At 42.8% G+C, this 27,585-nt stretch overlaps 2 protein-coding genes across 4 annotated transcripts in view; both read left to right on the top strand.

The window, feature by feature from the left end:
• The window catches only part of col5a3b (collagen, type V, alpha 3b), a 32,696-nt gene extending 11,057 nt beyond the window's left edge, over nucleotides 1-21,639 (top strand). For both annotated transcript variants that reach the window (XM_051904005.1, XM_051903997.1), the window contains exons 10-65: nucleotides 36-110; nucleotides 258-341; nucleotides 1,593-1,649; nucleotides 2,238-2,291; nucleotides 2,602-2,655; nucleotides 2,769-2,822; nucleotides 3,428-3,481; nucleotides 3,589-3,642; nucleotides 4,484-4,528; nucleotides 4,698-4,751; nucleotides 5,180-5,224; nucleotides 5,334-5,387; nucleotides 5,468-5,512; nucleotides 5,767-5,820; nucleotides 5,893-5,937; nucleotides 6,028-6,081; nucleotides 6,165-6,209; nucleotides 8,748-8,801; nucleotides 8,894-9,001; nucleotides 9,153-9,206; nucleotides 9,295-9,348; nucleotides 9,466-9,510; nucleotides 9,597-9,650; nucleotides 9,821-9,865; nucleotides 10,084-10,137; nucleotides 10,211-10,264; nucleotides 11,792-11,845; nucleotides 12,091-12,198; nucleotides 12,321-12,410; nucleotides 12,534-12,587; nucleotides 12,800-12,907; nucleotides 12,990-13,097; nucleotides 13,328-13,381; nucleotides 13,462-13,515; nucleotides 13,599-13,706; nucleotides 13,812-13,865; nucleotides 13,956-14,009; nucleotides 15,583-15,636; nucleotides 15,720-15,773; nucleotides 15,862-15,969; nucleotides 16,596-16,649; nucleotides 16,723-16,776; nucleotides 16,859-16,912; nucleotides 17,018-17,071; nucleotides 17,344-17,451; nucleotides 18,588-18,641; nucleotides 18,720-18,773; nucleotides 18,848-18,955; nucleotides 19,032-19,085; nucleotides 19,175-19,210; nucleotides 19,491-19,544; nucleotides 19,628-19,898; nucleotides 19,999-20,111; nucleotides 20,213-20,281; nucleotides 20,358-20,591; nucleotides 21,016-21,639. In XM_051904005.1, the coding sequence (XP_051759965.1) occupies nucleotides 36-110; nucleotides 258-341; nucleotides 1,593-1,649; nucleotides 2,238-2,291; nucleotides 2,602-2,655; nucleotides 2,769-2,822; nucleotides 3,428-3,481; nucleotides 3,589-3,642; nucleotides 4,484-4,528; nucleotides 4,698-4,751; nucleotides 5,180-5,224; nucleotides 5,334-5,387; nucleotides 5,468-5,512; nucleotides 5,767-5,820; nucleotides 5,893-5,937; nucleotides 6,028-6,081; nucleotides 6,165-6,209; nucleotides 8,748-8,801; nucleotides 8,894-9,001; nucleotides 9,153-9,206; nucleotides 9,295-9,348; nucleotides 9,466-9,510; nucleotides 9,597-9,650; nucleotides 9,821-9,865; nucleotides 10,084-10,137; nucleotides 10,211-10,264; nucleotides 11,792-11,845; nucleotides 12,091-12,198; nucleotides 12,321-12,410; nucleotides 12,534-12,587; nucleotides 12,800-12,907; nucleotides 12,990-13,097; nucleotides 13,328-13,381; nucleotides 13,462-13,515; nucleotides 13,599-13,706; nucleotides 13,812-13,865; nucleotides 13,956-14,009; nucleotides 15,583-15,636; nucleotides 15,720-15,773; nucleotides 15,862-15,969; nucleotides 16,596-16,649; nucleotides 16,723-16,776; nucleotides 16,859-16,912; nucleotides 17,018-17,071; nucleotides 17,344-17,451; nucleotides 18,588-18,641; nucleotides 18,720-18,773; nucleotides 18,848-18,955; nucleotides 19,032-19,085; nucleotides 19,175-19,210; nucleotides 19,491-19,544; nucleotides 19,628-19,898; nucleotides 19,999-20,111; nucleotides 20,213-20,281; nucleotides 20,358-20,591; nucleotides 21,016-21,162 (4,029 nt within the window). In that variant the 3' untranslated portion in view covers nucleotides 21,163-21,639. The remainder of the gene's footprint in view (nucleotides 1-35; nucleotides 111-257; nucleotides 342-1,592; nucleotides 1,650-2,237; nucleotides 2,292-2,601; nucleotides 2,656-2,768; nucleotides 2,823-3,427; nucleotides 3,482-3,588; nucleotides 3,643-4,483; nucleotides 4,529-4,697; nucleotides 4,752-5,179; nucleotides 5,225-5,333; nucleotides 5,388-5,467; nucleotides 5,513-5,766; nucleotides 5,821-5,892; nucleotides 5,938-6,027; nucleotides 6,082-6,164; nucleotides 6,210-8,747; nucleotides 8,802-8,893; nucleotides 9,002-9,152; nucleotides 9,207-9,294; nucleotides 9,349-9,465; nucleotides 9,511-9,596; nucleotides 9,651-9,820; nucleotides 9,866-10,083; nucleotides 10,138-10,210; nucleotides 10,265-11,791; nucleotides 11,846-12,090; nucleotides 12,199-12,320; nucleotides 12,411-12,533; nucleotides 12,588-12,799; nucleotides 12,908-12,989; nucleotides 13,098-13,327; nucleotides 13,382-13,461; nucleotides 13,516-13,598; nucleotides 13,707-13,811; nucleotides 13,866-13,955; nucleotides 14,010-15,582; nucleotides 15,637-15,719; nucleotides 15,774-15,861; nucleotides 15,970-16,595; nucleotides 16,650-16,722; nucleotides 16,777-16,858; nucleotides 16,913-17,017; nucleotides 17,072-17,343; nucleotides 17,452-18,587; nucleotides 18,642-18,719; nucleotides 18,774-18,847; nucleotides 18,956-19,031; nucleotides 19,086-19,174; nucleotides 19,211-19,490; nucleotides 19,545-19,627; nucleotides 19,899-19,998; nucleotides 20,112-20,212; nucleotides 20,282-20,357; nucleotides 20,592-21,015) is intronic.
• A 342-nt stretch (nucleotides 21,640-21,981) lies between these two features.
• On the top strand, nucleotides 21,982-27,252 carry olfm2b (olfactomedin 2b). Of its 2 annotated transcripts, none has more exons than XM_051904494.1 (7): nucleotides 21,982-22,335; nucleotides 24,372-24,512; nucleotides 24,606-24,761; nucleotides 24,904-25,123; nucleotides 25,285-25,391; nucleotides 25,682-25,796; nucleotides 26,414-27,252. In XM_051904494.1, the coding sequence occupies exons 1-7, from the start codon at nucleotides 22,195-22,197 to the stop codon at nucleotides 27,001-27,003; spliced, it is 1,470 nt and encodes a 489-aa protein (XP_051760454.1). In that variant the 5' UTR covers nucleotides 21,982-22,194; the 3' UTR covers nucleotides 27,004-27,252. The 2 variants fall into 2 exon arrangements, with proteins under 2 accessions (XP_051760454.1, XP_051760460.1); XM_051904500.1 differs by having other exon boundaries at nucleotides 22,190-22,335; nucleotides 24,289-24,512.
• The last annotated feature ends 333 nt before the right edge of the window (nucleotides 27,253-27,585 follow it).

The raw sequence follows: 27,585 nt of genomic DNA, 5'->3' as shown, positions 1-27,585 counted from the left end.
TATAACACAATATTACACTGTCTGTCTCTCATTAGGGTCCTGAGGGCCGTCAAGGACTTGCAGGGGCTGATGGGATACCTGGACCTCCAGGCAACCTGCTGATGTTACCGGTGTGTGTCACATTTGTATTGGAACTTCATTTGAATTGACAAATACACTGTTGTTTAAAAGTTAAATGAGCCATAAATCAGCCGGTTCATATGTGAGTCTGGTCCGGATCATATGTATTTGTGTGTGTGTGTGTGTGTGTGTGTTAGTTTCAGTCTGGTGGTGATGCTCGTCTGGGTCCCGTCATATCGGCTCAAGAAGCTCAAGCTCAAGCCATCCTGCAGCACACCAAGGTCAGACACTAACTCTACACTAACTATACCTGATGTTTGAATAAGTCTAGACCAATTCCAGAAATGTTTTTGATTATTTGGAGGCAGTATTTTTCCCCTGAAGATGATTTGCTAAATATCAGAATTTTAAAGGGTTAGTTCACTCAAAAATGAATCTCCCATAGAAATGACCACATTCAAGGTCCAGAAAGGTACTAAAGACATCATTAAAACAGTCACATGACTGCAGTGGTTCAACCTTAATGTTATGAAGAGACGAGAATACTTTTGTGTGCAAAAACAAAACAAAAATAACGACTTTATTCAACAAATCGTCTCTCCCCTGTCATTCTCCTACGCTGTTTACTTTCAGCACTTCCAGGTTCTACGTCAGAACGCCAACTCTTGATTCTGATGCCTTAGTAACTAGTGTTGGGAAAACTTATTTTTTAAAATTAATCCGTTACAAAACTCCCTTTTACTCCCAAAAAAAGTAACTACTTGCGTTACATAGTTAATATTTTATGAAAAGTAATCCATTACAATATTGTGTTACTTCCTAAAAAAGTAAATACTTTCATTACATAATTACTTTTTATGGAAAGTTACCTATTACGTTACTTTTGTGTTACCTTTTCTTACCTGGATAAAACTTGATCTGTTTCAGGACTTGCAGATGTATTTTTTACTGAGAAATTCTTGATTCCTAGTGTTTAATGCAGTAATGTATTCAACGACATACCCTACGTAACACACACACACATATAAAATATTATTATATTCTGAACACTTATATTATTCAATATTTCCTGACCTCTTGAGAGATGTGCGCCATACAAAAGATCTCTTAACATTATGGGTCATATTACCTACTGTACAACTCTTTTAACTGAAAGTTGTACGTAATGTTACTTTTTGCATTTTTGTCTGTTCCTGCACGTGCATGAGTGTGCATGTATAAGCGACTACGTTATGAAGGATAGAGAGAATTTTATTACAGTGGTTTAAAAAATGTTTAAGTGAAATAGACTGAAAAGAAATGTGCAAAGTAACTCAAATATTAATGTGTAAATGTATAAAGTATTGCGTTATATTACTGTTACATCAAAAAAGTAATCTGATTACGTAATGCATGTTACTTCTAATGCACTGCTAGTAACTACATTAATGCTAATTCGAACTCATTTGCTCATAATTCTCATTTTTCCTAATGCACTTTTAAAATGATTCGAATCACATTGATGAACATTCATCCTGATGTTTGTGTCTCAGCTGTCTCTGAAAGGACCGCCGGGACCGTTAGGACTCACCGGACGCCCGGGACCGCTGGTGAGTGTGTCTGAACAAGGAATACATGATGTTCAAACATTATGATGTTAAAAATTGGATTTTTGTTTTGTAAAAATGTTTGTAATAAAAAATGTATGTTTTCTATTAAGGTCAGTGTTAGGCTAGTCTGTATTAGCTGTAAAAACCTCTATATAAAATCAAGTAGTCTATGGAAAATCTATATATTTAGATGTTTGTCATGAGGTCATGAGGTGATGTCAGTGTGTGTGTGTGTGTGTGTGTGTGTGTGTGTGTGTGTGTGTGTGTGTGTGTGTGTTTGGCGCCCTCTAGTGCTCCTGTGTGTTTATGCTCTGTATTATACAGTCAGCTGAGACTGTGCATGTCAACAGGGTTCATCATTTACAGTTTTACGCTCATCTGGACAATTACACAAACAAACGAACAAGTATAAAAACAAAAGAACAAATAAAGACCAAATCAGCAGGGCTCAAATGGTCAGATTGAGTGTCAGTCTTGCCATGTCCGTTTACTTTCAGTTTAATGTGCTTTATTGGTTATAAATGACTTTTAAACTGAGTGAAGAAGTGTATGTTTGTAACTGTGTGTTTGTGATTGTGTGTTTGTCAGGGTTCTCCAGGGCCGCGGGGTCTGAAGGGTGATCATGGACTCACAGGACCACCGGTACGAGATTATGATGTTCATCAGATATTCATATTCACTCTACATATGTACACACAATACCTAAGTTTGGAATAATTATGATTTTTTTATGTTTTTGAGTCTCTTCTGCTCACCAAACAGTGAAATATTATTCCAAAGTAAAACAGCTGTTTTCTATGTGAATATATAGTAAAGTGTAATTTATTCCTGTGATCAAAGCTGAATTTTCAGCATCATTACTCCAGTCTTCAGTGTCACATGATCCTTCAGAAATCATTCTGATATGATGATGATGATGAGTGTGTGTGTGTGTGTGTGTGTGTGTGTTCAGGGTCCTCGTGGGCTGCCGGGGGCTCCAGGACTCAACGGTAAACCAGGCAAGAGGGTGAGTCTCATCTGCGCACAAAACACACCAGCAGACACCTGCCTGAACACCTGAAATACACCAGTGTGTGTGTGTGTGTGTGTGTGTGTGTGTGTGTGTGTGTGTGTGTTCAGGGTCGTGGTGGGATTGACGGAAGCAGAGGTGAACCAGGAGAAACAGGAACTAAAGTAAGTTATTCTGTCATGTGTAAGTAATGCTTTATTTGACTCTTGAAATGGGTTTGACCTCACGCAGATGGACTTTGACAGATCAAACATCATTTATGCTATTTTCTGACCCATCAAACACACACTGTACCTAATAATGATTTAAACATGAGATGTTAGAGGAGACGAATGAGACATTGAATATGAAGATGAATGTGCTGATGAAGGTCAGAGGATGAAGGCACAGTAAATGATCTCATTTGGTCTCATGTGTGAGCCTGTATGATTTCTGTGTGTGTGTGTGTGTGTGTGTGTGTGTGTGTGTGTGTGTGTGTGTGTGTTTGTGACATATCAGGACACAAATTTGTATAATGACATGGGTATGACAGGTATTACAGGGAGAGGGTGACATATGAGGACATTACTCCATGTCCCCATTTTTCAAAAGGCTTATAAATCATACAGAATGAGTTTTTGTGAGAAAGTGAAAATGTGCACAGTTTCCTGTGATGGGTAGGGTTAGTGTAGGGGGAGAAAAAATACGGTTTGTACAGTATAAAAACCATTACGTCTATGGAATGTCCCCACAGTTCACAAAAACAAACCTGTGTGTGTGTCATTATCAGGGTGACAGAGGGTTTGATGGCTTACCTGGTCTGCCTGGAAACAAGGGTCACCGGGTAAAACACTCTCCATTTACACACATGAACCTCAATATGAATGAATGTTCATGAAGGTCAGAAATATGTGTGTGTGTGTGTGTGTGTGTGTGTGTGTGTGTGTGCAGGGAGATCCAGGAAAGAAAGGGCCAGTCGGTCCTCCAGGAGCCCCTGGAGAAAAAGTAAGTGAACATTTTGTAATTTTTTTTTAACTGCATTACAACACCTATCAACCACCCAGAACACCCTAGCAACTGCATAGCAACACATTATCAACCACCCAGAACATCCTATCAGCTGCATAGCAACACCCTAACAACCATCTAGAACATCTAAGCAGCTGCATAGCAACACCTGATCAACCACCCAGGACATGCCTATCAACTGCATAGCAACACCCTAACAACCACCAGAAACATGCTATCAACTGCATAGCAACACCCAATCAACCTCCCAGAACATGCCTATCAACTGCATAGCAACACCCTAACAACCACTTAGAACATCCTATCAACTGCATAGCAACACCTGATCAACCACCCAAGACAAGCCTATCAGCTGCATAGCAACACCCTAACAACCACCAGGAACATGCTATCAACTGCATAGCAACACCCTAACAACCACTTAGAACATCTTATCAACTGCATAGCAACACCTGATTAACCACTCAAGACAAGCTTATCAACTGCATAGCAACACCCTAACAACCACCCAGAACATCCTATCAACTACATAGCAACACCCGATCAACCAGCCAGGACAAGCCTATCAACTGCATAGCAACACCCTAACAACCACTTAGAACATCTTATCAACTGCATAGCAACACCTGATCAACCACCCAAGACAAGCTTATCAACTGCATAGCAACACCCTAACAACCACCCAGAACATCCTATCAACTACATAGCAACATCTGATCAACCACCCATATCTATCTATCTATCTATCTATCTGTTCTATCTATCTATCTGTCTATCTGTCTTTGCAGTTCTCAGTGATTATTTGATTCTTTCCCAGGGTTCAGATGGTCAGCCGGGGCCGAGAGGTCAGCCAGGAGAGCCGGTATATGTTCACTCCTTTAATCACCTTTATGAAGAGTTGATCATCATCTTCAGTGATCCTCTGATGTGTTTGTCAGTGACTGATTGACAGTATCAGTTGTGTGTTAACAGATATTCCTCAGTGATGTGCTCTGTGTGTGTGTGTGTGTGTGTGTGTGTGTGTGTGTCAGGGTCTGGCGGGGTTGACGGGTCAGAGGGGTCTTCCTGGTCCTCCAGGTCAGCAGGTGAGTGGATGATTCCCCTCATGCTGGGTAAGTGGGTTTCATTATTGTGTTCATGATACGACCTCTTCAGTCAAGGGAAGGTCACGTGACTCTTTAGTGTCATTTCATGAGTTCACATGTACATATAATTAAATAGAATAAAAGTTATGCGTATTTGCCGTGCTGTCTGGGGAGAGGGCTCCGAGCTCCAGAGTACTCCCCCCAGTGGGGTAAAAATAGATAGAACTAGAAGTGAGGAGATGGGGTGGTGATAAACTCTCAGATGAACAGAGGTTACTCTTGACACTGGTTGAGTTGATTAACTGAATGTTCTCCACTTGTGCTAATTAGGTTAATTATCTGAACCTGCTCCTCCCGAACTTTGTTAATAAACATCATTTAATATTAATGTCATGTTGATAACGTGTATGTATGTGTGTGTTTGACAGGGCATTCGTGGGATTGATGGAGTTCAGGGCTCAAAGGGAAATCTGGTGAGTACACGCTGATCTGAGATGCGTTTGAAAACACTAGAGCTGCAGGTCATGTTGGGAATGTGCTGACATCATCATGACATCACACCCTCTTCTCGACATCACACAGGGGCCGCCTGGAGAACCTGGAGCTCCAGGACAGCAGGGGAACCCGGGATTCCTGGTACACACTCATACACACACACAGTTTCTCTCTCTCTCTCACTCACACACACTGCTGACGCTCTCTCTTCTGTTCTGCAGGGTTTTCCTGGACCTCAGGGAGCAATCGGATTACCAGGAGAAAAGGTGCCGCTCTCTTTGTTACTGTAAATCATGTACTAATACTGACTACTGTGGGCAGGTTTTAGGGAGAAACTTAGTGAAAATATCCAGATGAGCCCTCACCAAACCATCAGACTGAAACACACCAACAAAACAGCTCCTAATAGGAGCTCTTAAACATATATGAAAGTGAACTGGTCAGTGTAAAGTGAGGCAGTTCCTGCTCTGAATACTCTTCAGGTGCAGCAGACTTTAACAGGTGTCTTTGTATGACTCAGGGTCCTCAGGGGAAGAAGGGAATGAAGGGCTTACCTGGTGTCGACGGCCCACCGGTGAGTGTTGAACACATGTGGTTATTGATCTGTGCTGCCCCCTGCTGTTCCTCATGATGCCACTGCACACAGGGTCATCCAGGACGAGAGGGGCCACCTGGAGAGAAAGGCCTGCCGGTGAGATACACATGTGAAAGAGTGTGTTTGATGTCATCTTAGTGTCCTTGTGTTCACGTCATTGATTGTTATTGTCTGTGTTTTCTGAAGGGTGCGGCAGGTGTTCAGGGACCTGTGGGATATCCTGGACCCAGAGGAGTCAAAGTACTGATGTCTTTCTCTATCACACCTCTGTGTGTGTGTGTGTGTGTGTGTGTGTATTGACTGTACATGTGTGTGTGTTTTAGGGTGCTGATGGGCTCAGAGGACTAAAGGGCAGTAAAGGAGAGAAGGTGAGATCATTACTTACATATCATTCATCATAATTCATAATCTCAGTCTGACATTATCATATCTGATGACGGATATCCCCATATCTCCAACGATCACCACATGTCCAGATTTCATAACATCCTCAAAGACCAGCATATCTTCAAATATCAAATTTCCAGACATTGTGAGACTTCATAACATCTCCAACATCATCACATCTCTGGACATTGTGAGGCATAATAATCATCATCACATGTCTAAATATGATAACATCCCTAGACTTCAGCACATTTTCATGCATAACATCTCCAGACATTGTGGGACATCATAACATCCCCAATATCATAACATGTCAAATTATCATAACGTCTTCAGATATCACATTTCCAGACATTGAGACATCGTAATATCATCACATCTCCAACGGTCATCACATGACCAGATATCATAACAATGCAGACTTCAGCACATCTTCATGTGTCACATCTCCAGACATTGTGAGACATCATAACACCCTTAACATCATAACATGTCCAGTTATCATGACATATTCAGTTATCACATTTTGAGACATTTTGAGACATCATAATATCACCACATCTCCAACTATCATCACATCTCCAACGATCATCACATGACCAGATATCATAACATCTGCAGACTTCAGCACATCTTTCGATATCACATCTAGACATTTTGAGACATCAAAACATCTTAAACATCATAACATGTCCAGATATCATAACATATTCAGTTATCACATTTCCAGACATTTGAGACTTTCGAGACTTCATGTCACCAACATCACCGCATCTCCAACGATCATTACATCCAGATATCATCCTCAGACTTAAGAACATCTTCAGATATTACATCTCCAGACATCTTGAGACATCATAACATCAACATCATCACATCTCCAAGAATCATCACATATACAGATATCATAATGTACCCAGACTTCAGCACATCTTCATATATCACGTGTCCAGACATTTTAGACATCATAACATTCCCAACATCCTAACATGACCTGAAATCATAACATCTTCAGATACCAGACATCATAACATCACCACATCTCCAACGATCATCACATGTCCAGATATCATAACATCCCCAGACTACAGCACATCTTCCGATATCACATCTAGACATTTTGAGAAAAAATAACAACTTAAACATCATAACATGTCCAGATATCATAACTTATTCAGTTATTACATTTCCAGACATTGAGACATCATAATATCACCAACATCATACAGCTACAACGATCATCACTTCCAAATATCATAACATCCCCAGACTTAGGAACATCTTCAGATATTACATCTCCAGGCATCTTGAGACATCATAACATCAACATCATCACATCTCCAAGAATCATCACATATACAGATATCATAATGTACCCAGACTTCAGCACATCTTCATATATCATGTGTCCAGACATTTTAGACATCATAACATGACCAGAAAAAATAATACCTTCAGATACCAGCATATCTTCAAATATCACATTTCCAGACATTGTGAGACATCATAACATCTCCAACATCATCACATCTCTGGACATTGTGAGGCATAATATTCATCATCTCCAAGAATCATCATGTCCAAATATCATAACATCCCCAGACTTCAGCACCTTCAGCACATCTTCATGTATCACATCTCCAGACATTGTGAGACATCATAACATGTCCAGTTATCATAACATATTCAGATATCACATTTCCAGACATTGTGTAACATCATAATATCACTATATCTCCAACGATCATAACATGTCCAGATTTCATAACATCCGCAGACTTCAGCACATCTTCAGATATCACATCTAGACATTTTGAGACATTGTAACATCTTAAACATCATAATATGTCCAGATATAATAACATATTCAGTTGTCACATTTCCAGACATTGTAAGACTTCATATTATCACCACCGATCTAATAATATCTAATTATAACATCTCCAATGATCATCATGTCCAGATATCAGAACATCCCCAGACTTAAGAACATCTTCAGATATTACATCTCCAGACATCTAAAGACACCATAACATCAACATATTCTCCAAGAATTAACACATATACAGATATCATAATGTTCCCAGACTTCAGCACATCTTCATATAACACGTCCAAACATTTTAGACATCATAACATTCCCAACATCATAAAATGTCCAGAAATCATAACATCACCACATCTCCAACGGTCATCATAACATCTTCAGACACTAGCACATTTTGAGATATCTCATCTCCAGACATTGTGAGGCATTATAATTTCTCCAACATCATCACATCTGCAAGAATCATTACATGTCCAGATATCATGACATTCCCAGACTTCAGAACATCTTCATATATTACATCTCCAGACATTTTGAGACATCATAACATCTCCAACATGTTCACGTCTAGATGAGATCAGATGTGCAGATGTTTTTCAGAGGTTTCTGGAGCATGTGAAGTGAACACATGGAGGGAACTCATGCCTTTCATCACATGTTGATGGATTATGTATGTGTGTGTTGTGTTCAGGGTGAAGATGGTTTCCCAGGAGCAAAAGGAGAAATGGGTGCTAAAGGAGACACTGTAATGACACACAACACAAACAGACGAATGAAACACACAAACTCACACACATACACACTAAAATATGCTGTTACCCCATCTGTGTCTGTCAGGGAGACTCCGGTGCTCCAGGGATGCGTGGAGAGGATGGTCCCGAGGGCCCCAAAGGGCAGAGTGGCCCCTTGGGTGAAGCTGGATCCTCGGGCATCGCTGGAGAAAAGGTGAAATAGTCTGCTACAACATAATCAACAATATCAGTTGTAATAGAAAGAAAAAAATAGACTGTATCAAACACCCTTTTTGCACTCTCATTTTTTTCTTTCTCTCCATCATTTCCTTCTGATTTTATCCCTCGTGTCCCTCTCCTCTCAGGGAAAACTGGGTGTTCCAGGTTTACCAGGTTACCCGGGGCGTCAGGGCCTGAAGGTGAAAGGAACATGAGCAGATGATGAATAGATGAACATTTTAGTTTGGTGGGAGAATAACTGCTGGTCTTGTGGTGGTTTCTTCTCAGGGTGCTGATGGTTTTCCTGGTCCTGTTGGGGTTCCAGGAGAAAAAGGGAAGAAGGTTGCTGAAAACATCACTCCACAACACAAAAGAGCCAAACTGTCATAAAGACACTTAAAGTGTGCAAACAAATAAGTATGTAAATGTGCACTCATGTGAGTATAATGTGTTTCTCAGGGTCCACCAGGTCCTGCAGGGGCCGCGGGTCAGAGGGGACCCAATGTGAGTGTCTCCATCCATACTAATGATTATCAGTGTCCAACTTGAGTCACATCCAACATCACTAATATGTGTGTGTGTGTTGTCAGGGTGCTCGAGGAGGCAGGGGTGCAAGAGGACCCACTGGGAAATCAGGAGACAAGGTCAGAGGTCATATCAGTTCCTCAACACACATAATACAACGAATGAGCTGAAGCCAAACACATAGTGTCTGTGTTACTGTCATTCATTATGATTATGAGTCTATGCTGAAGCTCTCTGTTCACATCATTGTGTTGAAATAACTGTAAAGGGATGAATGTCTCTGTTCTAGGGGTCTTCGGGACATGACGGCCCCCCAGGGCCCACAGGAGAGAGAGTAAGAGAGGGTCACACACATACAGGGGGTTTAAATGTCCACATTGGACTGTAACCTGGAAATAAACAGTTAGGATTTCAAAAAGTTATGATGTAAAATGAATCATAAATATTCCAGACTGTGCGACTTATGTGTGACTTATCAAATGTAAGTGTCATTGTTCATGTGACTTAATGTTGTTAGTTATTTTGATTAATGCATGTGCTCAAATACTGCAGGGACCACAAGGACCTCAAGGGCGTCTAGGTGAGATGGGCCCCAAAGGACCCAACGTGAGTGACCCTCATCTTCACATCATATGATAATACAACACATACAGCATTCTCAACACCTTCCTATTTGCAGGGGCCTGCTGGGAAGGATGGCCTGCCGGGTCATCCAGGACAGCGGGGGGAGCCGGTGAGTCTGGCAACATCTGCACATAGGCTTGTGGAAACGACGTATTTTTGTAGGCCAACCCATAAGTTCGCATCACCCTGGTTCCCTTGACTAAAATCCCAGTTACATTTTTTCATTGGCTCTTGGATTATTGCAGAAAATATACTTTGTGGCCAACAAACATTTATGATTCTTACATGTTTTGTTCATCATGATAATCTTCACAAATGAACACCGTGGTTTTGTTCCACTGATGGAGTTTGGGTTCCTGATGGAGTTTGGGTTCCTTGCCGCTGTCGCCTCTGGCTTGCTTAGTTAGACACTTGACATTTGACTTGACATTTGATATTCAACAGTGCTTTGATCTGCCTGCATTGACACTATTCTTTAAGAGCTGCTGTGCAGCCAAACAATGTACCAGTTATCAATGTAAAGCTGCTTTGACACAATCTACATTGTAAAAAGCGCTATATAAATAAAGGTGACTTGACTTGACTTGACTCTGAGCCAGAAAAACTTCAGCTGAATGAATGAACGCTAAAGATCTATAATATTTCATTTAATTGAATCAAATCTTAAATGTTTTGCAAAAATCAGCAATATACTCACACGTTATTGAAAATGTACATTAAAATTATTACAGATATGTGGGTATTGTTTGAATTTTAACGTTTCCAATTCCGATTCTACTTATTGATTCCCAGTTTAGATTCCAATATGGTAAAAAAATATGGTCAAACATTTAGATATCAAACATATTTATTCTGTCTTTTTGCAAAACATTCTATTGCAGCTGAATAACATGAACATCAGCAACCTAAAGAACAACTAATAAACTAGACTAGACTAGAAATTTCAAACATTAAAGACAAGTATACAGTCAGTAAGAACAAATAAGCAAATTAGTAATAGTACAAATAAATACAACTGAACAAAGTTCAGAAATTGAAATCAAATGTAAAATAACACTGCATAGTTTTCTTTTTATAAATAGCTGCAACAGTTATTCAGTCAAAAGCAGTGAGTGATTTTCTTTTGTACTTTGATTAACAGTAATGACAGACGGCAGCAGGTTTATTAGGCTGCTGTCACTTTAAGAATGAATGCAAGGATCTAATATACTGTTACACATGCATTTTCTTTCTCAACTATTTATGTTTACTTAAGAAACTGACTGTTTACCAGGATATTTTGACATAATTGTGTGTGTATTTGTCTGTTCAAGCACAAGAAGATGCGAAAGAGAACTCGACTCAGTATTCGTGCGCTTTATGAGAGTTGGATTTCTTTGCGCATGCTCTGATTGTGCCCAGCACAGAAAACAGCGCTCGAGTGCCGAATTGAGTTCTCTTTTGCCTCTTCTTGCACTTGAATGGTTTAAAACCACATTAAAATGTGCACATAGGATTCAAAATTTTAATTTTATAACAAATATCCGATTCCTGACCTTAATTATCCAATTCCAGAATTGGAAATGATTTTCGATTCACAACCCTAGTGTTGATGGTCTGTTGTTCATCTGGTGTTTGACGTTTTGGTTTCCGACAGGGTTTCCAAGGCAAGACGGGTCCTCCAGGACCATCTGGTGTTGTTGGGCCGCAGGTGAGTCCATCGCTTCAGGGATCTTTTAAGAATCCTTCATAACTGGGTGGATCCTCCTTTATGCCAGACTCCAGTATCTTTGAAGTATGTTTTAGTGGACTGTGATGACTTCAACTCTTCTAGGTCTAAGACTCTTTTCTGTTCAAATGATTCATATGAAAATATTTTTAATGAAGTGAGGCCAGATTTAGTTATATATGTTTAAACTAATGGCCACAGCTGTTGTTCTGTGACTTTGTTTCAAGGGTAATACAGGAGAAACTGGACCGATGGGAGAGAGAGGACACCCGGGCTCCGCAGGACCTGCTGGAGAGCAAGGTTTACCTGGAGCTGCTGGGAAGGAGGGTGCAAAGGTGAGAAAATCATCCTTGTCAATGATAGCACTTCCTTCTGTCTGCGCTGTCTTTTATTTGCTGGCGTTGTACTTTTATTTTGATCATCATCACATCATAACATGCATGTGTTTGGTCATCAGGGCGACCCTGGAGGTCAAGGTACTTCAGGGAAGAACGGTCCAGCAGGTCTGAAGGGTTTCCGTGGTAGTCGTGGAGCGCCGGGTGCCATGGTAACCTGTTGAATACTGTATCTGGCTGTTTTATGATTGTTGCAAGTGAATCTTTATATTGTTATACATCCGACTGCTTCTGATTGGCCAGTGTTGTCAAGTGATCTGTGTTCTCTTGTTTAGGGGCCGGTTGGATTAAAGGGAGGGGCGGGGCCGATCGGGCCCCCTGGACCTGCTGTAAGTGATCTCATCCAGTAATCCCACAAAACACGTCGAGGACACATTTCACCCTAAAATGTCTTCATTTTCTTTATGCAAATACATAATTTCTATTTTATTTTTGATTTTGAGGTGAAATTATGACTTGGAGATGACTGTTTTCACACTCTGTTATATGTATGTAGAAAGTAAATTAACATATTAATTCACAAATATATATTTCTTCCCAGGGGCCCACTGGTGAACGGGGCCCCCCTGGACTGGCTGGTGCCATTGGTCAGCCTGGTCGACCTGGAACCGTCGGTGGGTCTGGACCAATGGGAGAGAAGGGAGAGCCAGTAAGACACGCCCCCACACACTCACGTGATGATAAATCACAGCCAATGACAAGTGTGTGTGTAACTGTGTATTTGTGTACAGGGAGAAAAGGGTCTGATCGGACCCGCGGGACAGGATGGTGAGCAGGGGCCGGTGGGATTACCAGGAGCCGCTGGCCCTCCAGGACCCCCGGGAGAGGATGGAGATAAGGTGATGAGGGCATATGTTGTGATTAGTAGAGAGGATGTTTGTCAACTGTAATGGGCTTTTTGTTGTGTTGTTTTATCAATGCTGTTAGTTAAGTCGTCATCACTAATACTAGTGCTGATAGTGATGAAGCTGAAAGTGTTTTCACAGGCAAACACGGCTCACGTTTTTGAAATCTAGATTTATTCTTTGCTTGATTGTTTAACTGTTGTGTGTGTTTGTGTGTTTGTCAGGGGGAAACAGGAGCTCCAGGACAGAAAGGCAGTAAAGGAGACAAAGGAGAATCAGTGAGTGACTGAAATACTGAAACACACACATACTGTACATGTCACAGTGCTACCAATGACCAGCTGTGTTCTGCTCTCAGGGGCCCGCAGGTCCAGCCGGCACTCAGGGGCCCGAGGGTCAGCCGGGAGCACCGGTGAGTGTGACTGAGGAGGAACCCCATCACTGTGTTCAGAGAGTGTGTGTGTGATCATGTGTGTGTGTGTGTGTGTATGTCAGGGTGTGGACGGCGAGACCGGTCCTCCAGGACAGCAGGGCATGTACGGACAGAAGGGAGATGAGGGCTTGAGAGGATTCAAGGGCTCCAGGGGCCCCGTGGGGCTGCAGGTACCTGATCATCAACCATCCCTGCTCCACTTCCATGAAACATCATGAGATAATCATATAATACAGTGTGTGTGTGTGTGTGTGTGTGTGTGTGTGTGTGAGTAGGGAATGCCTGGTCCTCCCGGAGAGAAAGGAGAGAGCGGGAACTCTGGTCTGCTGGTGAGCTCATCGATTCATCTGTCAGTTATGATCATGTTTATTGATCTCTATGTAATGTGATTCAGTGTGTGTGTGTTTGTGTGTTTCCAGGGTCCTCCTGGTCAGTTTGGGCCCAGAGGAGCTCAAGGGCCCTCTGGTGGACAGGTACACACACACACCTTCACTTTCTGAACCTGAAGATTTTATGAAAAGCTAATAACTAATCAAATCAAAAAACAATAAAATAAGGTAATTTAAAATAAAAACAATTAAAAATATAGCTTCAAGCAGCAATTACAGGGTCAAGCTGAATAAGGGCAGAAAAGGAAATATTTGTGGACATCTGTGATCATGAGTTTGGATAAAGCTGTATAATTACATCAGTTAAAACACTTATAATAACATGGTTTATAACTTCTGAGCAGTAGGTGGTGCTATGATGAAACACTACATGCACCCTCAAGTCATGCCTGTGATGACATGTACCAAGTTAATGTACCAAAACTTTTGCAAAGATACAGGCGCATTTCCATTTTGGCGACGCAGTATAACACAAAGGTTGGGTCTATCAAAAATCTTTTAATTACTTTTTGTCATGAGTGTCTGTAGATGCTACATACCAAATTTCGTACAAATCGGACAAATTTTGTAGGAGGAGTTCGAAAAAGTAGGTTTTGAATAAAATTCAATATGGCGGACAGTAAGTTAGAATGCTTTCGTAAAACACAGCATGTTATGACAAAATTCAAAATGGCCGACACCCAAAATGGTGGACCAATTGGGAAAAAATGGGTATTGTTCAACTCGGCATGCCTCAAGGAATCTAAGGAGACCATCTTCATGATTTTAGGACAAGGCATTCAAAAGTTCTAAGCACCATCTCGGCACCAGTAGGTGGCGCTGTGACGATACTGTACATGTACCCCCAGGTTATGCCTGTAATGACATATACCAAGTTTGGTGTCAATACACTAAATCATTGCAAAGATACGGCATCAGATCCAATTTTGCATGCTTGCCGTCAAATTCGTTGACTCGCTATACGAGAACAGATTGGCTGATCAAAAGTCTTTTAACTTTTTGCCTGGAGTCTGAGTAGATGCTACATACCAAATTTTGTGCAAATTGGACAAATGCTCGAAAAAGTTTGAAAAAGTATGTTTTTCAGAAAATTCAAAATGGCTGAACATTTTTCATAAAGGAAATGATGTTACAGGGAATTCGAATCAGCATGAGTGATGGAATCAGAGGAAAAAAGAATTTTGTTTCTAGGACGCATCAAAAGTTATGAGCATAAACATGAGTGAATCTTTGAACTGTTGGTGGCGCTAGAGGGTTTAAGGTAGAGACTCCAAATTTGCTATAGTAACATTTCAGACTGTCCTCTATCTGTGTGCCAAATTTCATAACTTTTTACCATCGGTTCTATGGGCTGCCATAGACTCAAGAGCGGAAGAAGAAGAATAAGGAAACTAATGATTTCAGTGGAGGTCTTCACCCCTTCAGGGCTTGACCCCTAATAAAATATCTACTAAAATTTATTAAATCACAAATCAAAATAATCAAACTAAAACCCTTATAAAAAAAAGATGTCATGTGACCATTAACTGACATCAGAGAATCTTGAGCATGTGAATGTGTTGTTAAATTATTGAATCTCAGGTCAGTATTTTTGCTCAAAGAGGTTCATCTGAAAAACGTTTGTGAATCGCTGATCTACAGCACTTGTGTGTCTCAGGGTCCTCCTGGTCGTCCTGGAGTCCGTGGTCAGCCTGGTGGAGTGGGCGAGAAGGTACGTCATCATCCAGACGCTACTGCTGATGTTCGGCATGTTAAATGTGAGCTGATGATGATGATGATGATGATGATTGACAGGGTGAAGATGGTGAGTCAGGTGATCCCGGAGCTGTTGGTGTTCCCGGCAGCGCAGTGAGTCCACCTCTCCTCCTCTGAATATCCTGTGTGACACGCATCACTTCCTGTATCGCCGCAGTAACACTTGTGTGTGTGTTGTCAGGGGGAGAAGGGCGAGCAGGGAGAGAAAGGAGACACGGGACCACCCGGAGCGGCAGGTTCACCCGGAGCCAGAGGAGCGTCTGGAGAAGACGGAGCGAAAGGGAATGCGGTCAGTGTGTGTCTGTGTGTTCTTCCTCAGTGTTTTTGTCTCATTTTCCAGCACAAATATCTAAACTTTCTTATTTACTGGAGAAGCAAAATGACTGAAGATATTAAGTCTTGTTTACTGAAAAATGCATCAAGATTAAGGGAGTTTATGACTAAAACAAGAACAAATATCTGCTAGAGGAGTCGGAGAAATAAACTTAATTCAGTGAAGTTGTGCTGGTCTTTTCTGTTGTGTCATATATCTGAGTGAAACTCTTCTGAAACAAGAACAAATGTAGGGCGGGGCTTGATTTTGTCTGTGGGGAATTGATTGAATGGTTGTGGTTTGCTATTGGTGGATCTCATGTGAGTGACAGGTTGCCCCGCCCTCATCATCAGAGAAGAGAAGAGATGCTGCAAGAGGAGAAGATATTCTGATTCAAGATTACCAGGAACATGAATTTAACACAATAATGATATGCAGCGATAAATAATTTATAATAAACTGCAATATTCCATAAACTGTCTATTTTGATTTCATGGGGACTTCAAAAATGTTTTGATATTTGTATTTGAAAGCAGAACACAAACACTGAGTAAGAAACCCATTTTTGCAGTGAATTCTGATGAATTTGTGTTTCTCCACAGGGTCCTATTGGTTTTCCTGGAGATATGGGCGCTCCTGGAGAGCCGGGTGTTAACGTGAGTATCCTCAGTGATGTCAGTCAAAGACGCTGTGATCAGTGATGATGAAACATCTCGTCTGTCCTCTCAGGGGATCGACGGCAGTCCTGGATCTAAAGGAGACAACGGAGATCCAGGGAAATCTGTGAGTCTGTTCTATATTTATTTAAAATAAGCTTTAGTTAATGATAATAACTCTAGTTTCAACTCGGTACTCTGGTCATTAGGGCCCTCCGGGACCCTCTGGAGAACCAGGACCTCCAGGAAGACCGGGACGCAGGGTGAGTGTGTGTTTGTGATGAACCAGCCCAAGAACTACATGATTCAACTGTGTTTGTGTACTTGTGGAGCTTTGTGTGATTTTATGAGTGTGTATCTTCGTTTAGGGTCACTTGGGTCCTGCTGGGAAAGAGGGGCGGCCGGGCCTGAAAGGAGACAAGGTGATATAATCATTCAATAACACAGACACACTGAAGATAAATCACTGAGGCTTCATTCACAGCTTCTGTCACGCTGGCTAAGTCCCGCCCACAGTGAGATCTCATTGGTCCAATATCCAGTGGCGTGAAAACAGTGACACGCCAAACTGAAACAAACACTTCCAGCAAACTCCTGAATGAGATCTGAGAGGATGTTCTAGGGAACTAATCGTCCTGTTGTTGTCCTTCTCGTTCACTTGAATTGCTGACACCGGATCTCTGTCTGTGTTCAGGGAGCTCCAGGATACGAGGGCATCATGGGAAAGCCAGGGCCGGTGGGCGGTCAGGGGAACCCGGGGAAGGCCGGACCTCAGGGGCTTCCAGGAATCCCTGGACCAGCGGTGAGCTCCGCTCCTCCATTTGTTAATGGTTTTCTACAGACGCATAATAAACTTTCACTACTTAAACCCATGTGACTCTGCACAACAGTGACATGAGGAACATTAAGTAGAATCTGAGTTTATAACTAGCCTTATAATCTATTAAAGAATTAGTTTACCTTAAAATGAAAATTACCCCAAGCTTTACTCAGTAAAAGTAAAATATATCTAGCTTCTGCCAGACTGACTTCCATATTCAACTTACGGAAAAAGCGGAACTTACGTTGCGTCATTTATGGATATTTTTTTACACAAATGCATCGCTTTGCTTCAGAAGGACTTTATTAACCCTCCGGAGTCATGTGGAGTTTATGATGGATGGATGTGAATGGAGACACTTTCTTGAGCTTCAAACTCATTGATCCCATTCACTGCCATTATAAAGCTTGTACGCATCAGGATATTTATTAATATAACTCAGAATGTGTTCATCAGAAAGAAGAAAGTCATATACACCTAGAATGGCTTGAGGGTGAGTAAAGCTTGGGCTAATTTTCATTTTAAAGTGAACTAATCCTTTAACATCCCTAAAGTTGGCTAAAAAGATCTATTTTCTAAATGCATGTTATAGATTTTATTGTGAACAATTCATTTTTTTTTTTTCATATTCTCATACCTCATAATTGGATTTTCCAATCATTTAGTGTGATTAAGCCCCGCCCCTGCAAACTTACGCTCATCTGCATACATTTGAGTGCCACGCCCACAACTCAACATCCAATCAACAGCCAATACATAGAACCAAGTCCCCATTCTACATTTTTACTCTTTTAATAATCCATTACACTCAGATGTGCATCACAATACAGAAAAAAATCTGTTGCTACTTGATTTTTATGAGACACTTTTACGAAAACACCTGGAAAAAACGTCCCTTTTAAGGTCGATCCGAATAAAATTCCGTAACACAGATCCGAACACACGATAAAAAGATCCAAATGTACAACTCAAGAGTGAAATCATGAATATAAACCATGTGCTCAGCTGAATCTGACACTGACTGACGCCCCCTGCTGGCCTGGAGCTGATGTCTCCTGTCAGATATTTGTGAATGCTGATGTAATAAAGGTGAACGTCACATTCTTTCTCTGCTGTAGGGAGAACAAGGGCTGAACGGACCCCCAGGACAATCGGGACCCCCGGGGCCGATGGTAACGCTTTAATAATCACTCCTCATGCGCTGATCTGTAATATGATGTCAGACTGATGATCTCATTACACGTGTGCAGGGCCCCGCTGGACTGGCAGGACTGAAGGGAGATCCGGGCAAGAAAGGAGAGAAGGTACGTCATCTAATACACATACACACAATGGAAATACACATGATTATATCTGTGTGTGTGTGTGTGTGATTCAGGGTCATGGCGGTCTGATTGGTTTGATCGGGCCGCCGGGTGAGTTCGGAGAGAAAGGTGATCGAGGACTGCCGGGAAACCAGGGGCCGCAGGGAGCCAAAGGAGAGGAGGTGAACGCACACACTCATATACACAGACATATACACAAACTCACAGAAGATGATTTAACTGTGTCTCTGCTGACAGGGTCCAGTTGGACCTCCAGGACTCAATGGACCACCGGGACCACCGGGACTGTCTGTGAGTCTGACGACACTTTAATCTTCAGTTCTGGATGCGTTTGGGTTTGTTCTGGTGTCACAGCTTCTGTCTGTATCACTGTGTTTCAGGGATCCATGGGACAAAAAGGATCTAAAGGAAACCAGGTGACACACACAACGAGATTTTGCACTGATCATTTGAGATCACATGTATTAGCCTGCGGCTGAGTTCTCCGTCATGTGTTCCCATTTACATTTATGCATTTAACAGATGCTTTTATTCAAAGCGACTTATAATAGAGGAACTTAGAATTCGTCAAAGAGCTCATTCCACCACAGAGGAGCAGAGAGGGTGAAGGGTCTGGAAATCAGTCTGTGAGCTCATGAACACCAGCAGATACTGAATAACCCGTGTGATCTGTGTAAATGATGTGGTTTATTTAAGGGCCCTATTGGACCTAGAGGAGATCCTGGTCCTGCTGGACCCCCCGGACCCCCGGTGAGTCTACAGTCACCCATGAACACATTTTTAGACTAATAAATGGAACAGAACAAGTGATTGAACAAAACATCTCTGTCCAGGGCTCTCCTGCGGTGGGAATGGTAGCTCCTCCAGCACTGGATGGCCGCGGGAAGAGGAGGAGACATTCGGAAGTGGACGGAGCGGCCGTGGAGGACGGACAGATGCAGGACGAGGAGGCTCAGGGGGAGGAGAAGGACATGGAGGAGGTGTTTGCGTCTCTGGCGTCCATGAGGACGGACGTGGAGGGACTCAGAACTCCGCTGGGCACCTACCACAGTCCCGCCCGCACCTGCAAAGAGCTCTGGATGTGCCACCCCGAGTATCCCGACGGTACGGAGATCCATTCATCACTTGAGAATGTTTTTGAGAATATCTACTTTCACTTTTTCACATTCGATTTCTGTTTTCTCTGTATGACCTTCGACCTCAGGCGTTTACTGGATTGATCCCAACCAGGGTTGCCATCGAGATGCGTTTAAGGTGTTCTGTAACTTCACAGCAGAAGGTGAAACGTGTCTCCAGCCGCACAGCAGCATACAGACGGTGAGAACTTCAGTCACACCTGGAAATGAATAGTGTTGGGATGAAGTTATGACGTAAACATAAGAGGAAACTGACGTATCAATGATGTTTATTGTGCACAGGTCAGAATGGCTTCGTGGAGCAAAGAGAAACCAGGAACCTGGTTCAGCCAGTTCAAGAAGGGCTCACAGGTCATTTATTATTGTCATTATTGTGATATCTTCAGCCTCTGTCCTCTCATTCTCACTCTGTCTGTCTGTCTTGTAGTTTTCGTATGTGGATGTGGATGGAAACCCCATTCATATCGTACAGCTGGGTTTCCTGAAGCTCCTGAGCGCCATGGCCCGCCAGAGCTTCACATACGTGTGTCAGAACTCGGCTGGCTGGCTCGACAGCGCCTCCCTCAGCTACAGACACGCGCTGCGCTTCAGAGGCAGCAACGGAGAGGAGCTGACGCAGCAGAACGCACATTACATCCAACCCACGCACGACGGCTGTCAGGTAACGCTCGCCTCGTCTCACTGTGAATGACTCAGAATCAATCCATATGAGTGACTCAGTGAATCCTGAATCTGTTTACATAAGTGACTCAGTGAATCCTGAATCAGTTCACACAAATCACTCAGTGAACCCTGAATCAGTTTACATAGATGACTCAGTGAATCCTGAATCAGTTCACACAAATCACTCAGTGAACCCTGAATCAGTTTACATAGATGACTCAGTGAATCCTGAATCAATTCAAGTGAACGAATCAGTTAATCCTGAATCAATTCACATAAGTCACTCAGTGAATCCTGAGTCAATCCCTATGAATGACTCAGTGAACCCTGAATCAGTTTACATAGATGACTCTGTGAATCCTGAATCAATCCATGTGAATGATTCAGTGAATCCTGAATCACCGTGTTGTTTCTGTCTGTAGTCGCGTTCGGGGCAGGACCGGACCGTTCTGGAGGTGGACTCTCCGCAGTCGGAAGTTCTGCCACTCGTGGACGTGGCCGTGACGGATTTCGGGAGCTCGAAACAGAAGTTCGGTTTCAGCGTGGGGAAGGTTTGCTTCAACGGCTAGTCAAGAAAAGACTTTCACAGCGTATATATTTATACATCAGTCCTTGCGTTTGTCTGATAACAGGAAGTTGTGCTTGAAGGGAGATCATGTGACATGATTACACACATCCAGACGCTCTCGTGTTCGGCTGTATACTGAGATCAGACCTCACAGAGATTCACATTTATGTTGTACTGTTGTTTGAGAGATGTTGATGTATTTTTGTATTTGTTTGTTTGAATGTTTCTTAATCCTGGTGCTACATGAGGCCATATTTTAACTTGTTTACATGATGTAATGAGCTCTATGTGAAACTGGCAGTGCATTCTGGGAAAAGACCTCGCAGCAGCTCCATCCGGCGGGTCGAGAGGACGTCTGGATGGGGATTTAGATGTGGACCGGTTGTTTTTAGTGTTTAATATGGATGAGATTCTCTGACTGTCATTTTGATAAATACTGTTTTGAGAGGAGAGATTTTTAAATAAACTATTACTTAATAAAATCACTGGTTTAGGACATGTGATTTACATACACAAATCAGCTCTCATTTCAGTCTCAGCACCTCAGTGTGTGTGATTCATCTGACAGAAACAGAATAATACACTGTGTTTTGTGTAAATATAAACCCTCGGCAACACACAATTTATGAAAGGATTCACATCAGGAAAACATGTCCAGGTCACATTCCAGGCCTAAAAAAATAGATACTACCACTGCAATTCATTTATTTGTTTTATTTATTTATTTTTTGCATTACAGGAATGATTGTGGGATTTCCTTTCCCACCTCTCCCGGTCTCCACCCTGCGACACTCACTCTCTCTCTCTCTCTCTCTCTCTCTCTCTCTCTCTCTCTCTGTTGTTCTGTTCTGGTCAGCAGTGAATCAGGTTGTTTGGACTCGACTCATCTTATTTCATTTATAATCTGTCAGAGTTTGAGAGTCTCAAATCCACCTGTCGTTTTCGCCTCCACAGCTGATTTTTACAAACTTTCTTCTTTGGCATCAGGACTAACAGTATTCTCTGTCGTTCCCGTGAGTTTGATCGGCGGGACATGAGCGTTCCTCTGCTGAAGGTCGGTGCGGTTTTGAGCACCATGATCCTGGTCACTAACTGGATGTCCCAGAAGCTGCCGGCACTGGTGGGACTCGATCAACACTTCGCACGACCCGGAACCTCGGAGAAGATCATCAGCGTATGTACAAAGATTACTGTATTTGTGTCTGGGGTATTATGTGACTTAAAGGTGTGTTTGTGCTTTACTGTCTTTTAGAGCATGTGTGTGTGTGTGTGTGTGTGTGTGTGTGTTGGTCTTTAAACATGAAGTGTAGTTTTGAACCGGGAACAGAGACAAACTCGCTGACACACAAACACTCCCACACACACAGTGTGACACTTCCTCTGAGAACTGGAGATCTGCCACTCACCGTTGGCCAGGCCCTGGCATCGCCACGGAAACCTCACAGCACCAGCCAGCCAATCAGAGGCAGCAGAACACACAAACTCTGCACCAATCAGCGGATATGAGACGTACGTTACAGCACAACTCAGTGAGGCGTGTCAGTTCCACTCTGTGTCCTCAGGGGGTCGTCATCGAGGCTGTCTCATTACAGAAAAGCCATTATATTACATTATAAGAACGAAATCACAGTAATTAACACCTTACAAGGAACAGTTCATTTTATAATGGTTACTTTTCTGAAATAAGACAACCTCGATGACAAATGACAGATGCAACCTCTGGAGGACACAGTCTTCAGAATGAGACCGAAACAGTGAGTGTTTTCAGACAGGTTTCCCTGTCCGTCGTTGGTCAGTCAGTCAATTAACCCCGCCCCAAACTCACATGATTGGTTGAGTCAGATATTGTTGGGCAGTTTAATCAATCAGAAGACTGTTTTGAAAGCATCACAGAGTGTTTCTCTCTTCAGGCAATGAACTTTAAACAGACGGCACACAGCAGAATCTGAATATGAACGCTCATGTAGAGTGATTAACTGTTTCCAATGAATTACAGTGTGAAGAGTGTTCGTCCAGTGAAGAGCTTTTACACTGAAGGTCAAACGCCGCGGCACTGACGCTCCTTCAGTCTCTCTACAGCGTTAGAGGAGTGTGTGTGTGTGTGTCAGCGTGATGTTGGTCCTCTCTGTGTGGGAGTGTGTTTGTGTTTCATACGCCGCTGTGACACACACATGGAGACTCACAGTAACCGGATCAGAACAGATGGAAACGGCTCGTCTAATTAAAGAGCCCAGCAGAGAGCGTGTGTGTGTGTGTGTGTTTTGTATACAAGTGGTTTTATTTTTCACAAGTGCTTCTAATTTGATCTCTGAAACTTCAGGGGCACCTGATTCACCTGCTGAACCAGTCTAGAGCCCTGTTTCCATCTGGTATTAAGATGCGTTTTGGTCGATCGAATCACAAGTAGACGACACTAAATACAGCTGTAAACGGAGAGTAAAATGTTGTCCACTTTAGACCACTCCCTGAGGTAGTTGAAAGCACATTCGACCGGATTGTTTTCGTAGTGTAGATGATCATGCGGTCAAATGTGTTCGGACAGCCACTAAAAGACCCACTACTCTCCTCCTACTGACCTAACGCATAAACATTATGGGAAGCGCTCTAGCCAGACGGGACTTAAACTTTGTCGGCTGAAGACCCAAGATTAGTTTGAAGATGTAAAACGTACCAAGCACAATGTTCACAAACCATTAAAACACCAGCTGGACATGAGTATGTGTCTCCCTCGTCCACTTGTGATCCGATCGACCGAAACACATCTTAATACAAGGTGGAAACCTAAGCTGGTTTGATGGTCTTTGCTGGTGCCCAAAACCCTGACCAGACCGTAAGACCAGCAAAACCAGCTGAGGCCGGTTTAAGATGTTTTTTAAGCATTAGAAAGTGAATCTTTTATCTTTTATCCAGCTTATTTTAATGCGCGAGGCTTCAGTTGTCATTAACTTCCAGTTATTTCAGCAGTACAAAAATGAAGTCCATTATGATGCTTTATATTGCAAACTGACACTTGTTATCAAATCATCCTTATTCATCATTATTTTTAATGCATTGTTGTAATTATAAACAGAGTAGCGCAAATACTTGATCATTTACAGCACTGCTCTGTGGTGTTTTTATCCTGTAGGATAGAGCTATTGACCCGAGGCTGAAGAAGTGACACTGAATTGAGTTATAGCCGGGTTGTGTGTTGTTCTCTGGCTCCGTCAGGTGTCGTATCCCGGTGAGGACGAGGGCTGGCAGGTGTACGGCTCCGTGCGGGGCAAGTGCGTCTGCTCCATCATGACTCCTGCTCAGGGCGCCTGCAGCGGAGACCCTCGACACTGCCGTCTGCAGCAGCTCTTCGATCACGTGAGGATCAGACAGGGTTCAGAGTGTTACACACACGCTGACACGCGTCACCTCATCATCATCTGTGTGTGTGTGTGTGTGTGTGTGTGGCAGGTGCTGAACGTCTCTCAGTACATGGAGCTCCTGAACCAGCGCACGGCTCAAGATCTTCAGCAGCTGAGAGACTCGGAGACGCTGCTGGACGCGCTGGAGACCAGATTAAAAACAGCCCATGACGATCCTCACAGCGTGACCACCAAGAGCCTGCAGGTGACACACACTCGACCTCTGACCCCTAAACCAACCCTCACATGAACATCATTAGATTTAAAGACAAACATCACTTTTGAACGTGTGGCAACGCATCAAGGAGGGCACAGATTTGATTAGATTCGATATTGATTCTCCACAGGAGCTGCGCTGGAGCGTGTCTCAGTGTCGCCCCCTGCGGGCGCTGCTGGGTCGGTTGCGGGCGGATGCGGGGCAGCTGGAGTCTCTGAAGGAGGAGCTGGAGAAGCTCAAGCACTCTCTGTCCGTCCTGCAGGAACACTTCACTCTCCATCACTATCAGCGTCTGCAGCAGCGCGCGTCAGTCCTGCAGCAGCACCTGCACACCTGCTCCAGCCAGCTGGGTATCTGCTGAACGCCGTTCACACTCGAGCATTCGACAGACACTTTTATCTAAAGCAGCTTACATTAGTTCATTCATTCCCTGGGAATCGAACCCATGACCCTGCTCTCCTGTTACAGTGTGTGTGTGTGTGTGTGTGTGTGTGTGTGTGTGTGTTGTCAGGTTGTGGCAGGTTGACGGGTATCAGCGCTCCGCTCACCGTCAGATCTTCAGGCTCACGCTTCGGATCATGGATGATGGACACTGTGATTGACAGCTCAGACAATCGTGTATGTAAAAGATCTGATCATACACACACACACACACACACACACACACACATCTGTAGTTTAACCAGACCAGGAAAAAAAAGCCCAACCATGGCATTTTAAGATTTTAATGATTTCTATGCATTTTCCAGCTCTAGAAACACTAAAATGAGGCTTCCTCATATATCCAGGTTTTCCAAAGTTGTAAGAATCCTGGTTCTTCATCTTCACCTATTTTTAGCCGTTTTAGCTTATTTTAAAGGCCACACCCTTGTGTGTATGTGTGTGTGTGTGTGTTTGTGTGTGTGTAGGTGTGGGTGATGGATGGGTATTTGAAGGGCAGGCGTCTGGTGGAGTATCAGTCGCTCGGTGACTTCGCTAGCGGACAGAACTTTATCATCCATCATCTTCCTCACCCGTGGGCAGGTATGAAGGAATCTATCTATCTATCTATCTATCTATCTATCAAGTCAAGTCACGTCACCTTTATTCATGTACAGAGTGAAAAGCAACGGTCCTAGTACTGAGCCTTGCGGTACTCCATACTGAACTTGTGATCAATATGACATCTCTTTGTTTACTACTACAAACTGATAATGGTCAGATAAGTATGATTTGAACCATGTCAATGCAATTCCACTAATGCCAACATAGTTTTCGAGTCTATTTAAAATAATATTGTGGTCAATAGTGTCAAATGCAGCACTGAGATCCAGTAACACTAATAGAGAGATACAACCTCTCTATTAGTGATACGTTCTAAATCCTGACTGGAAATCTTCGCAGATTTTCTTTCTAAAAGGGAACTTTCTCTCTGTCTATCTATCTATCTATCTATCTGTCTGTCTGTCTGTCTGTCTATCAAGTCAAGTCACCTTTATTCATGTACAGAGTGAAAAGCAACGGTCCTAGTACTGAGCCTTGTGGTACTCCACACTGAGCTGTCTGTCTTGCGAATAAAAGTCCTGATCTATGAGATAAAATTTTGCAGTCATCTGTTTTATACTTTAATTCCTTCAGTGAAGTGTGTTTGTGTCTCTCAGGTACGGGTCATGTGGTGTATAATGGCTCTCTGTACTATAACAAACACCACAGTAACGTGTTGGTCCGCTATCACCTGGCGTCCGGCGGCGTGCAGCAGCAGCGGTCGCTCCACCAGGCCGGATTCAACAACACCTTCCCGTACTCGTGGGGCGGCTCGTCCGACATCGACCTCATGGCCGACGAGATGGGCCTCTGGGCCGTCTACACCTCTATCGCCCACGGCGGGAACATGGTGCTCAGCCGCCTCCATCCCGACACCCTGGAGGTGGAGCACTCCTGGGACACGGGCTTCCCCAAGCGCAGCGCCGGCGAGTCCTTCCTGATCTGCGGGACGCTTTACGTCACCAACTCACACCTGGCCGGCGCTAAAGTCCACTACACCTTCCACACGGCCACGGCGTCGTACGAGTACACGGACATCCCCTTCCATAACCAGTACTCGCACATCTCCATGCTGGACTACAACCCGCGCACGAGGGCGCTGTACACCTGGAACAACGGACACCAGGTGCTGTACGACCTCACGCTGCTGCACTTCATCAGGACGGCCGACGACGCCTGGGACGCTGAAACACCAGACACTGATTAACTTCACAGACACGGAGAGAGATCATGTGTTTCCCGGCACTGATGTGACTGATGATTCTGCATGACTGATGCATGTGAAGCCTGGCCAACGTCTTATTGATCTTTTTTCCTCTGCTAAAAAAGAAAGAAGTGGGAAAATGCATCTTCAATTTCTGAAAGGTCCATTGTGGGGGGAAGAAAACTAGCAAATGTTATGACTCCTGTATGTTCATGTCTGTAAAAATCAAACAAATTAAAAAAAATACATGAATCAGGTGTTCTCGTTTTTTTTTTTTTTTTTGTATTTATATACAAAAAACTGTGAATTATTATGGTAATTTACATATTTATTAAATGAAACAGACAATTTGTAAAGCCCAAAAATCCACCAGCATGAAACTATATTAATTAAATATTAAGAGCGTTTTCTCTAAATATTGTTCCTTTGTATTATTTTTATTTATTTTACCTTTTATTTATTCTTATTTAAGTATCATTGAGATAATTGAGATTTTGTTGTATTTCACGTTTCATGTTCATGATTTACTGGATAAGGATTTTAAAAATATTTTTTTCTGAAATATTTTAGAACTTGCATAACTAG

Source organism: Ctenopharyngodon idella, chromosome 1 (assembly GCF_019924925.1).
Source record: "Ctenopharyngodon idella isolate HZGC_01 chromosome 1, HZGC01, whole genome shotgun sequence".
Lineage (NCBI taxonomy): Eukaryota > Metazoa > Chordata > Actinopteri > Cypriniformes > Xenocyprididae > Ctenopharyngodon > Ctenopharyngodon idella.
Note: the sequence above shows the minus strand (reverse complement) of the source record. Positions and strands in the feature narration are given on the sequence as shown.

Excerpts from the sequence above, each read along its gene's own strand:
- olfm2b (XM_051904494.1), top strand. The coding sequence starts at position 22,195 with ATGAGCGTTCCTCTGCTGAAGGTCGGTGCGGTTTTGAGCACCATGATC. Across the intron at positions 24,762-24,903 it reads TGACCACCAAGAGCCTGCAG|GAGCTGCGCTGGAGCGTGTC; the intron begins GTGACACACACT and ends GATTCTCCACAG. Across the intron at positions 25,392-25,681 it reads TTGACAGCTCAGACAATCGT|GTGTGGGTGATGGATGGGTA; the intron begins GTATGTAAAAGA and ends GTGTGTGTGTAG.